This window comes from Vidua macroura, chromosome 2 (assembly GCF_024509145.1).
Source record: "Vidua macroura isolate BioBank_ID:100142 chromosome 2, ASM2450914v1, whole genome shotgun sequence".
Taxonomy (NCBI): domain Eukaryota; kingdom Metazoa; phylum Chordata; class Aves; order Passeriformes; family Viduidae; genus Vidua; species Vidua macroura.
Genome location: NC_071572.1, coordinates 95,466,046 through 95,478,158, shown reverse-complemented (window position 1 = coordinate 95,478,158; position 12,113 = coordinate 95,466,046). Strand labels below are relative to the sequence as shown.

The 12,113-nt window shown below is 32.2% G+C and overlaps 1 protein-coding gene across 2 annotated transcripts in view; it reads right to left on the bottom strand.

Moving 5' to 3' along the window:
• Positions 1 to 12,113, bottom strand: part of NBEA (neurobeachin) — a 457,382-nt gene that overhangs the window by 291,697 nt on the left and 153,572 nt on the right. For both annotated transcript variants that reach the window (XM_054003372.1, XM_054003379.1), the window contains exons 25-30: positions 10,662 to 10,670; positions 7,986 to 8,166; positions 7,398 to 7,528; positions 6,007 to 6,114; positions 4,261 to 4,429; positions 2,787 to 2,882 (exon numbers count right to left, since the gene is read on the bottom strand). In XM_054003372.1, the coding sequence (XP_053859347.1) occupies positions 2,787 to 2,882; positions 4,261 to 4,429; positions 6,007 to 6,114; positions 7,398 to 7,528; positions 7,986 to 8,166; positions 10,662 to 10,670 (694 nt within the window). The remainder of the gene's footprint in view (positions 1 to 2,786; positions 2,883 to 4,260; positions 4,430 to 6,006; positions 6,115 to 7,397; positions 7,529 to 7,985; positions 8,167 to 10,661; positions 10,671 to 12,113) is intronic.

Sequence of the window (12,113 nt, the reverse complement as noted above, 5' to 3'; positions counted from 1 at the left end):
AGGTATTGGAAACCAAGAGGAGAAACATAATCACTTTCAACAAACTTATGATGAGAGTAAACCTACAGGTACAGAGATATTTTTCTCTCCCCATGGATCAGGTTAGAAGGAAAAAGAAATACAGAGGTATAGAATGTTATAAAGAAATAAATATTTTTATTGTTAAATGGTAGTCATGGACACTACTGTAATAGCTTTTCCTTCCTGGGTGTGACCTTTTATCTTCAAGCACAGTAAGATAAAATCTTGCTTATGAACAATATCTGAATAACAATTTGAACAATATCTGAATAATAAATATTAGGTTGCCATCTACAAATATTTGTAAGTAAGGGTAGAATATATTTCCCTGCAAAATATATTTTAAGGTTTTTTATTTCAATACTATCTTTTATTTATATCCAGTAATATCAATAAAGAAGGCAAAGTTTAATATTTTTATGATGATAATGGAAGAGTTTCATATCAAATAAAATGATAAAATTCTTATAATCCACACCTGACACCAGCTGCAGTTTCTCATAGGCAGCATTCGCTGATCACATACTGCAATGTACCTGAGACAAGTAGGGTCCCAGACAGATTTAAATAGATTTTAACTACAGATATTGTCCCACATAATGGAAAAAAAAAAAAAAAAAAAAAAAAAAAAAAAAAAAAAAAAAAAGGTAAGAAGTCCAGTAAAAACAAAATCATTATCTTAAATACTAGTAATATACCTAATTATATCTTACCCTTTCCCTGGTAAGTTTCCTGGTCAGATAATTAGATTCTACTAAAAATGGAGAAATGGTTTTCTTTTAAGGAGTCAATCCCTCTTCCTGAATTAAAGAGATCTTTTCCTGTGCAATTCTAACAATTATGATACTATTTGCTTGATAAACAAAGAAAAAATTATTTATATCTACCTAGTGTCATATGGAATGAATAAAATATGTCTTCACTTCCAAGTAACAACAAAATTTCTATCAATTTTTTAATTAGTAGGACTTTGCTTTAAAAATGTATTGTTAGTTTTAAAGGCTACATTAAACCACTTTGTATTAAGTAAAAATACCTTAAAATTTAAAATAATATTCAAAAATTACATTTCCTGCCAACATCCGAAACCAAGTCAGGTTCATTTAAAAAAACCCAATTGGCTTATCCACTGGAATGATTCTCTTGAAATGACAAAATATGTTTTGACTTCTGGCCTTTTGCATTTGCAATGTTTTTTCATTTAACTTTTTGCTGATGTTCAAAACTGAGGAACTATGTTCACAATATAAAAAGTGGAATTCTTTTCCCTCCAATGGGTAAAGCAGTAAAGAGTATGAGACTGAGACCTCAGACAGTTAAAACCCTTAAGGATCCAATGATACCAACAAATAAAATAACTAACCACAGATAACATTTCCTTTACTGAATAATTTATTTCTAAAGCCAAGCCACTTTTCTTTCTAACCTGCTCACACTTTTAATGTAGCTCTATTGAACTGTTTCAAAACCAAAACTATTTTACTTGAACTCAAGGTAAAACAAGTACCGTAGATAATAATATTAACATTGAGCAATAAAAGATATTTTCTTCTTTGTATGGCAGACAATAATCTGATGAATCAAAATCACAAACCCTGGCTTACACACAGTTAAAAAGTAAAGCAATTTATAATACACATACACACATCAAATTTATACATACATACACACATCAAAGCTCAAGAAATTCCAGATTAACACAGTGACAGTTTAAGTTGATGTAATAAGTATTTTAACAGAATTCTCCCAGAACAGCATATGACAAGCATAAGTCACCTTATTAGTGAAGCAGGATGTTAACTTTTCTGTTCTTTATAAACTGGATGCATCCTAAATCACCTATTCTTTTTATAAATCAGCCTTTTTACCCAGTGAGATTTTACAAAATTGTACCAAGGACATTTTCATCAGATTAAATTTTTAAAATTCTTTTACATTGTGTGTTTACACCACATTGCATGCAAGTAATTGTGGAAATGTACATGCAAATTTGGCTAAAGTAACATTCAGGTAACCCTCTCTTTTTCAAGAAATGACAACCCCCCCCCCTCCCCAGGTTCCTACCTTATAGAGTATCTATTAAAACATACAAACAAACAAAACAAAACAAATCAGGCCCAAAACATATAATAGTTGCTTTGGTAGAAAAATTGGTTTCCTTCAAGAGAAACACAGCACAGCACATTAACAGGCATAAATAATTCACATACAATATCAGAGGTTTACATACCATCAGGAAGGCAAGAAAAAAAGCGAGAAAGGAAGGCAAAAGAACAGGAAAAGATACAGGGAAAGGGAATACTACAAAACTACTTTATACTTCATGTGGTATGCAATATTTTCAAAACAGGCCTGATTTTATTTTTATGGGCCTAATATTGTAGCAGAATAACCACAAACCAAAAGCATTTAAATTTTCCTATATCCATTCCCTTCACCTGACTGTTTTTTTTAATTATTTCCTTTTATTTTATAATAATTAAAGATTAGTGATATAAATTATATTATAATAATTAAATATTATAATATTTAATTACAATGATATCATTTATATTATAATAATTGAAATTGTAGTGAAAGTGGGAGAGAGATTTTCTAGAAGAATGTAGGCAGGAAGTTTAAGTTTTAAAGGTATCATCAGGTCTGATCTCCATGTAACCTGAGGCGTATACTTATTTATCAACAGTAACATCACATTTAGTTCTTGAAGTGCATTACATTAAATAAGAACACCCAAACAGGTTAGGAGATGATGTTAATATTACCTTTGTAAAATGAGTGGGCAAAGCTCTGCTCAGGAATTAACTTGGCAAGGAATCCATGGTTCAAACTTGGGTGAGGGATAGATGGTATGACCACAACTGTGGAGAAAATCATGGAATCAAATGTGAGCCAGCTAGTATTCATGTGTGGCCTGGTCCACTGTGGATCCATGACAGATATCCTATCTCATTGAAACATGCAAATATGGTATTACCAACAAAAAAAAAAAAAAAAAAAAAAGGCATTTCTAAAAGAAAAAAACAATTTCCGTATCAAGAGATAGGAAACAGCATACCTATTATTTGGGCACTTCAAGAGCAACATTTATAAGGAAAAAGAGACACAGATAGATAGATAGATATATACAAGCAAATACGCAAGACAATAATGGATTAAAGTAGCAGTTCCTTAGTTCAGAACATTAACATTAAATCAGGAAGGCTAAAAGAATTATGATTTCTTTTAACTGACTACGTTTGTGTAGTATTTTTCAAATGGGAAGCCTACAAGCACATTGACTTCAGAAAATTACGTAAACTTAGCAAAATAAAACAGTATGATGAATCATAAAATAATGACTAAATGTGACTACAACAACTGGAAGAAAAATTCTATGAAGAATGAAAATTAGCAACTCCATAAATGAAGAAAGCAATTAAAGATCAATACAAGAACAAAAACATACACAAAATTTGTGGACAAATGCAGCTCCTGTTATCAACTCTTTTAACACAGAAGGTACGGTTATAATAAATCCAATCAGACTTTGAAAAAAAAAAAATGCTGGACTAAGTGCAACATATTTGAAACAGAGTGGGGTAAGGTTTGCATCCCTCATTTCCAACAGGTTCTGAGACCTAACAGACTCCTTCCTTTCGGGCTGAAGAACACATGCCAGTAAAACCACTACTAAAACAAGTCACAAACATTTCAGTCAAAGAAGGCAATAGCAATGTTTTCTTTTTATTGTATTGTTACCATAGGCTTTTAAATGCAGGCACCAATACAGCAGGACTCCAAGAAAGTACTCAGTCCTCCACTAATACCCTTTCACAAACCTCCTCTCTCAAAGGCAACTTATGAGGGCAAGCAGCTATATTCTCCTTTTATTCATTTTGTGGTATAAAGATATCTATTCTTCTTAACATAACAGATTAAGAAAGATTTTTGGTGAACTATGTTGTACTTTACAATTTTAACTCCAGCAAGAACACTGTTTTTTAAAAATTATTTTCAAATTAAAGAAAAATAAAAATATAAAAAAATACAAGTGAAAATTATAAGCAAATATAGAAACTACCTGAAATATGACAAGGTGTTTTAAAACCCCAAATTATTATACTTGAAGAAAGTAGTATGTAATTTCCTATTACGATCTTAAGCTACTCACTAAAAATACTTTGTAGTAAAATAGTTACAGTTCTCAAAAAGAAAAATAAAAAAAAATCACAAAACATTTGAAGAAAACAAATTTACCTGTACTTGTTGGTGAATTTATTTCTTGTCTGATATTTCTACCTGCCTGGCTCCCAGACCTCGCAGTTTCTCGCTGTGGTTCCAGGATGTCGCGGTACTTGGAGACCATTAGGACTGAGATGAAGTAAACCACTGCCAAAGCTAGGAACTGAGCTTGCTTGCTGTCATCCTGTGCCAGGGAAAAAGAAACACATCTAGAATATTGAATATTTTCATGGAATTTTTCTACAAGAACATCACAAGTCTTAATAGTTAATACCTTTCTGAAATGCTGCTTCTGCCAGCACAGCAGCAAATAGATAATGCAGAAGGCTGAGTGGATTTTCAGTGGAGTAGTACACACACAGGGCACATATTAAGTACTGAATTTTGGAGGTAATTTGGCAACTACACAAATCTCAGGGTCTGTGGAGTCAATGGACTTTCCAAAAGAGAGGCCTGACTCTACTCTGAGAGTGCTTTAAAGGCTTCCTGGCAGCAAGGGCAACTGTCTTCTGCTGCCCCAAGGATGAGATTGTGAAGGCCCCTGACAGAAGGAGGTAAGGGGTACAATTACTGAGAAGCTCACGGATGTTTCTCTAGTATAAGCGGGCATAACAGTTTCTGGTAGCAAATAGAAGCAGGGAGAATATACCCTTGTTTTTCTTCTAGAAATAAATCCCAGCTTGTACATTCTGATTTCCCCTTCCACAGGAGATGTCAGCAGCAATCCTAGGTTTCCAGGACTGATTTAAGTGAAAGCCAGGACCACTATAACTTTGCTGTCTTCTTTTCTTCTCATCCCACGTAATCTGCTGTTCAAGGGAAACTGCCATCTATGGCTTAGATCCTGACTGAGATTAAATTTCTCTAATTCAACTGAAATGTCTTTTATTATTATCACATAAAACTTAACATGATAAAATTAAAACTTTTTCTATCTACTCCTATAGTTTCATATTTTCTCAATTCCACAAGTATGTACTTTCTATTACAAATCCAGTGCTTGTTCTCCATTGGTTTTGGGTGTTATTTGACCTGGCTGCATGTTTTTGCAAGTCTTAAAATAACTGGAAATTCTCTTATTAATTTATTTTGTAGAAGTTCCAGAGACATGCATTCTTGTATTCTTTTCTCCATTAATTAAGAAAAGAATAGGTGACAGAATATTGCCTCTTTGAACTCAGGCTGGAGAATTTAAACATAATGTATGTACTTGCAGGTAGACAGTAATAATTCCTATTGTACTACCTTCAAAAACATTAAAAAACAAAAACAAGTATATTGTGCTGCAGCTTTGTGCTAAAAACCATTGCAGAAAAATCTGGAAAACAGTTTTATATATGTTTACATACATAAATATGTTCAGCAGAGGTGAGAATTGTGTTTGCAAACTGATTTGCTGCATTTCTGTAACATATATAATAATTCTTCTTTCTACCCTGTTTAGATAAATAGTTGACACCTTTTGTAAAACAATTTTTAATCAACATAAGTTGTAACTGATTTATCTTGGCTGTGTTTATTTGTCTATAAGATTAAGGCTGAGTGTTAAACACAGTTAACTACTAATCTGAAATAGCTTAATCAATATAATTTTTAAGTGCAGAAGGTGGCTGGTAGTTACAAAGTCACAAGTGGATAGTTTGCAGATAATATATGAAGTACAACACATGAAGGATATTTTAATTCGAGTACAATCAAAATCTCTTTCAAAATACAAGTGATGATTTTGCAGAAGAAAGAATTACAGCACACATTACTCACCACATCACGAAAAACAACTGCTCGTAGACGATTAATATCAACATCCTGAAGAAGCCTATCAGGGTCTTTTATGGGAGAAAGATTTCCAGGGACATTTTCAAGGGGAGTCTAAAAATAAAAAGTAGTGAGATTTTTTGGTTCCCTCAAAATATCAAAGCATTTCTGTTAGAACCTTAATTTGACATCTTTTTTTTTTTTTTAGCTATTACATCAATCTTAGATGATATTCTACATAATACTCAGATAAGGGCTCTAGAAATAAATTGATGCTTTGAATTATTGTCTTAATGCTATTTAGAGATAAATTGTTACATCTGTCCAGTAGCTTGGAAAATCTGTATCTCTAGACAGAGTTAAGATAATAATTTTCACACAGAAGTTTGTTTCAGATTATAGTTTCTTCATAACAGAACAATAAATTATTTCTAATATGCATGTTATATTTAAAAATGCTGAACAGAAATATAAAAAATAAATGTGAATTTTACTGAGACTTATTACAGACTACTGATAAAATAACTACTACTATTTAAAAAAGATAGAATAGCATGCTTCCTTTAAAAAATAAAATGTATTAAATGTGAGGCCTGAACACCTATAAGTCTCCTTTTAGTGATTTTGCTTGCATTGAATGTGACAATATTGAAAAAGGTAATGTCTTTGTGAGATTTAATGAAATAATATTGTGAAAAGAGTTAACTTTGTCACAGCTATTTGAAAAAGTCTTTAGAGAAGAAAAAAAGAGATTTAGTAATTAAAATATAAAAGCAAAAGAGAAGGGATCCTTTACATCATGCAATGTCTTATATTTTAGTCATGGGCTCTGCCAGATTATTTCAGATTTTAATTTCTGTATTCCTGAAGTCTTAAAGCTGTAAACAATTTAAAAATATATTTAAAAAAAAAAGAAGAATGAATTAATGAGACAGGAAAAACTAAGTGGTAACTGAATATCCAATAAAATTCACTTCTAAAAGCAGATAGTTAATACTGATGCCTAATATGCATTCAAAAGTCTGTTGAAGCTATTGTAACTCAAATATTCCACTGAGATGCGATTTCATCAAAACTGGAGAGTACCCTGATGGAATAAAAAAATCTGTGCAGATATATATGACAGAAGTGAGTAAGGAGACTTGTTCTTTCAATAGGCCAAAAAGCTAGTTAGAATTGCTACAGTCATACTCCTGCATCAAGGTTTGCATCTTTCAAATAAGCCTCCTCCTTTTACACACTTTTACCATAAACCAGCTAATAGGAAAAACCTAAGCTTTTCCTGATGTCGATTTTTATCAAATATTTGAGAAGGCAGTTACAATTATTTTCTGATCCTAAAAAAGCCGTGCTTCAGACTTGTCATCATTGCTGTCGGTTACCTAAGGCTCAGTTACCTTAGTTGCTGCTGATGCTGTTACACCCTGAAGAGCATCTTGAGTTTTGCTGCCAATTAATGATGTCTTGTTTACTCTCTCTCTTTGCCTTTGCCGGCATTCTAAGCAGTTCCTCACAGCAACACAACAAACTAAAAGAAGAAAGGAAAATACCACAAATTAGAATATTTTTTTCAATGTTATATTTAGAACATCAATTAGCACTCAAGTATCCCACTCTTTATTTTACAAAGCCTATAGAGTCCTACAAATTCCATGGAGAGTTGGATATGAAAAACTGCAACAGGGAGGTAGCAGAGCAGCTTTAAGGAAAAAAAATCGTCTGTTTACTGCCTTAAATTCAATATTTTTACTCTCCCTGAATATATACAACTTGAACTACTTAGGGTAGAACATTTTCAGACATGCCTTTCTTATGACTAAATTGAATCGGCCTTAAAAACTTATCAAATCAATAATAAATGGGATTTTTACTTTATCACATCAAGCTCTACCCACAAGGTCCTTTCCTGTACATGTCACTATTTGATCCATCCCAACCCATTGATCTGTAAATAACTATTGAATACATCCTGTCTGCTGACTTACCAAGCCTTAGGCACTGTCGCATGAGACCTCCAGAAGACATGTTTTTTTCAGCTTCAATCTCACTAAAATTTAGAGAACTGGCAAATACTAGCACATCAACCATTGCCATCAGACGGCTGAGAAACGTTACTGCTGTCTCTGCTGACATTCCTTGTGTCACTTCAATATTTTCCAATTCAGTCTTTAAAAGGAGATAATTGAATTAAACAGTTTGAACACACAACTGAAATATAAAGGCAGGATATACACATAGAAATCTAAATTGTTATGCTTAATGGCATATAGATTGAAAAGTTATTTAAAAATCTCATACTGATACCATTAACATAAGCTGTGAGTGAAATTCAAAGTAAGGCAGCATGAAGAGTGAGAAAATCATTTACATTTACATGCTGTAATAGATGAGAAAAAGTCTAATATAAATGAGAAAGTTATTAGCAATTACATAAAGACAAAGTAAGGGCAGATAATAAAGCAATGCATGGTGTAAAAGGGTGCAACATATTCTTATATTCTTCCATAGGCTATGCAAACAGGTAACAGATTAAAGGAATTACTCTATGTATAGCTTTTACTTTATGTTCTTTCATATAAACAAATGTGAGGAGTGGAGTGGGAAAAAACATACAGTCTTGCACTCTGTCTCCATGAATCAATTTTCCCTGGAATGTTTACAGCATGAAGAATCCTGACAGAGTCCAATTCTCCAATTTATGTTTGCTACCACATGACAACAATAGAGGGAAAGTAAAAAGGGACAAGTGACATGGCGTGCAGCTCACATGTCCCAGAAAGTTGTGTTTTTTCCTAATATTAGACTCTCCTTAGTGGGAATCAGCAGAAAATTTCTGAATTAATTTAATATTTCTAAAAACTAATATTTTTTTCTCCAAAAAGACACTTAGATGTCCAGAGTCATGTTTTCAAATGCCTTCAGGTATTTAACAGTGAGATAAGTAAGGAAACAGTCAGCTTAATCCAAAACAAAAAATATCTGTTTAAACACTTTTACCTCTGGAGCTAGGCAAATTGAAAATAGGAATGTGTGATACTTGTCTGCATCCAGAATTATATGCCTAAATACTATTCTAGAATTTGTTTAAAGGTGGCTGATTCTTAGTGATAGTCAACAAGCTTTCCAGTTGCAAGACTTTGAGCACATAGTTTAGTCCCTTTGAAAAGTACTTTCATTGTGCTTCTATACTTTTATTAATTTGCTTAGAAGCATTTATTTTTAAAAATACATATATATATTGTGCTCTTAAAGTCATTTCCTTCCAAAGGAAATAAAAAATACAGAAAACAAAATATTTGTTTATTTCCATACTCCTAAAACGTTATTAGCCTCATTCATGGCTTACTTTGAAGAATATTTTCAAATTCTTTTTGAATTTTCACTCTTATTTTCACATTCAAAATTATAAAAGTACAAAGTGTGCCAAACAGTATTAAGGAAACAATTGTTTCAAAAGGTGAAAGATACAAAGTGGCATGTGTCACCATAATGATAGATAGCCCTTCATTTAATTTTTCTTAAGGATGTAGTATGTCGGTCACATGAGTGATTTGGGAAGGGCTGTCATCTGTTTGACTGCCCAATAATATTAGAAAAATAGTAAAATGACAACTCTCAGAAGACAGATTTTCAGCCTATCTCCTATTTTATTTGGCCAGGGCTCCCCTGTTTAGTTTGTGCTCTGTTCCTACCTTTTGGAAAAATAGATTGCTGGAGTTTTTATAACAGATTGGAAGATTTTTTGAAAGCACCCAAAGAAAATATATTCGCAAAAATCTATAGCCGTAATAGTCTGCTAGAAACACTCATATGTGGTTATGGAAACTTGAACTTTGAACTCATGCTTGAAATAACATCAAGCTCACTTGATCAGCCTGATGTTGATTGCTTGATGTTGATTTTTATCAATTTTCAACTGTATTGTGCCAATCATAGTCTTAAACCACTCAGAATAACGACTGCTTTTTTATTTTTGCATGTATTATATTTTATGTAGTAAATTCACTTAATATAAGACTTTAGTGCATTTTAGCAAGATTTTAGCAAACTTTGAATTAAAAAGAATCTTTTTTTTTTTTTACAAATCTCCCTAAAATTCTGCTACATGGAGGAAAAATAATAACTGACAATTTTTTTACACCAAACTTACCATAATTTCTACCTGTTAAATACAGCACATGGTATTGCACTAGTGTCTAAAATAAATCCCATTATTAATCAAGCTGCCTTCTAGTATCACCAATATTTTAGATAGTGGGATCTCTAAAACTCATTGAAAAGTGAACAGATCACCATTCCATAACTACTCAGTGTAATTTAAGAGCAGTACAAAGTCTCCCATACAATGAACATGTTCAGGACATAAAGAGTTTCTCTACTGACACCTGCATTTATAACCTAAATTAGCTCACAGACCTGACTATGTTCAGCCCAGGAGCTAAGAGCAAGCACCATCATTGACAATGCATTAGGTTATTAATGGAAATATTGTAGGAAAAGTTAATTACTACACCTAATATAATCCTACTCACATTCCACTGTATGATACAGGAAAATAATAGTAAGAATAATAAAAGTTTAAAAAGCCATAATATAAAATGATCAAAAATAAGATATTTTTGAAAATGCAAAAAACTGAAACTTACAGCAGCAATACTAACCTTAGAACCCTGGACATGCAACAGACAAAACAGACAACAGATCACAACAATAAAAGAAAAAGAAAATTATTTAAGTTAACTAAAATTTACAAGGTAAATTGAAACAAATTAGTATCTTGGAATTATACATTTGTTTAATTTATATTTAAAACAGGAAAACATTCAAGCTCAGCGTGAACATTTGAAAGTAAAGACTTGTCAAAGATAGCTATGCACAAGGAAAACTTTAAACCTTGTATTATTATAGACTTCATGTAAACATTGATTGCTCCAAAGCAATGTACATCTTTAATGTAATACATAAAATAATTCTATGAAGCAATGCAAAACAAAGTAATGTTTTAACTAATTACATAGATATGAGCATTTTACAACAAGCCAATCAACTGAAATATTCTAAAGTAGTTAATCCTTTTATGAGATGGCAAATATGTTTAAAATGCTTTGAAAAAACAAATATAAATTACAACAAGCATCCTGGTTCTTCATGCATAATGCTCTTCCCTTGAATACACTACAAAATAGGTCATTATAATATTACATTTGGGTGTGATTTCTTCAACCTAAACCAGTATCAAACTAGATATGACAATGTTTTTAACCACAGGAAAAAAAAATTCAAGACTAAGACACTCAGACTGAGTTGGCCTTCAAATTTCACTGTTCACAATTAAATATGTGTGTTAAATTTTTATGGTTTAGTTTTAGGTAGAACCACTCTATTATCACAGAATAATTGGGCTAGGCACCAATTCTTAAGTTTTCACTGGTTCTGTTTTAAAAATAAAAAGAAACTTTAGCATATGTCAGTTATCATTGCTATAATTTAGACAGTGGAAAAACCTAATCTAACAAAAAGAAAAACAAGCTGAAACGAACTGTTTTCTTCCCTCTTGGGGCAGGAAATACAATGCTCATCCAGTTTTTAAATGTGTCTTCATCTTTTCATAGTTGGATGCAGCTGGAGAATTAACTTGTGGCTATTATCTCTCAATTACTAGCTGACAACTTTCATATCAGTTTTACCACTTTTGATTCTCAGAATTGTAGACCACAGAGCACCCATGGAACCACATGAGTCCTGAACATGATAATGCTAACACTCTACACAGGTCATACATCTCAGCTTTTAATGCACAGACCTAATGAGGCCATCATTAAATGTTTAATGGAGTTTTGTGGACAGTTCATATAACACCAGCAGCCCCCAGATCACAATTTGAGAGCTGATATTTTGAATTCTGCAAGTAAGAAGCTGAATATAGACTTCTTAGAATAAGTGGAAAAACAAACTGATTGCAAGGGGTCTGGAAATTTGTTCTAAATTGTCACATATATTTAAACTCCTCAAATTTCTTTTGCCTTGCTCAGTGTCCTCAAGTCTTTGTCACAGCTGCTATCCTTGTAGCAAGCAGTGATTCCTTCCAATTGCTAGTTTGTACACAAAATGTT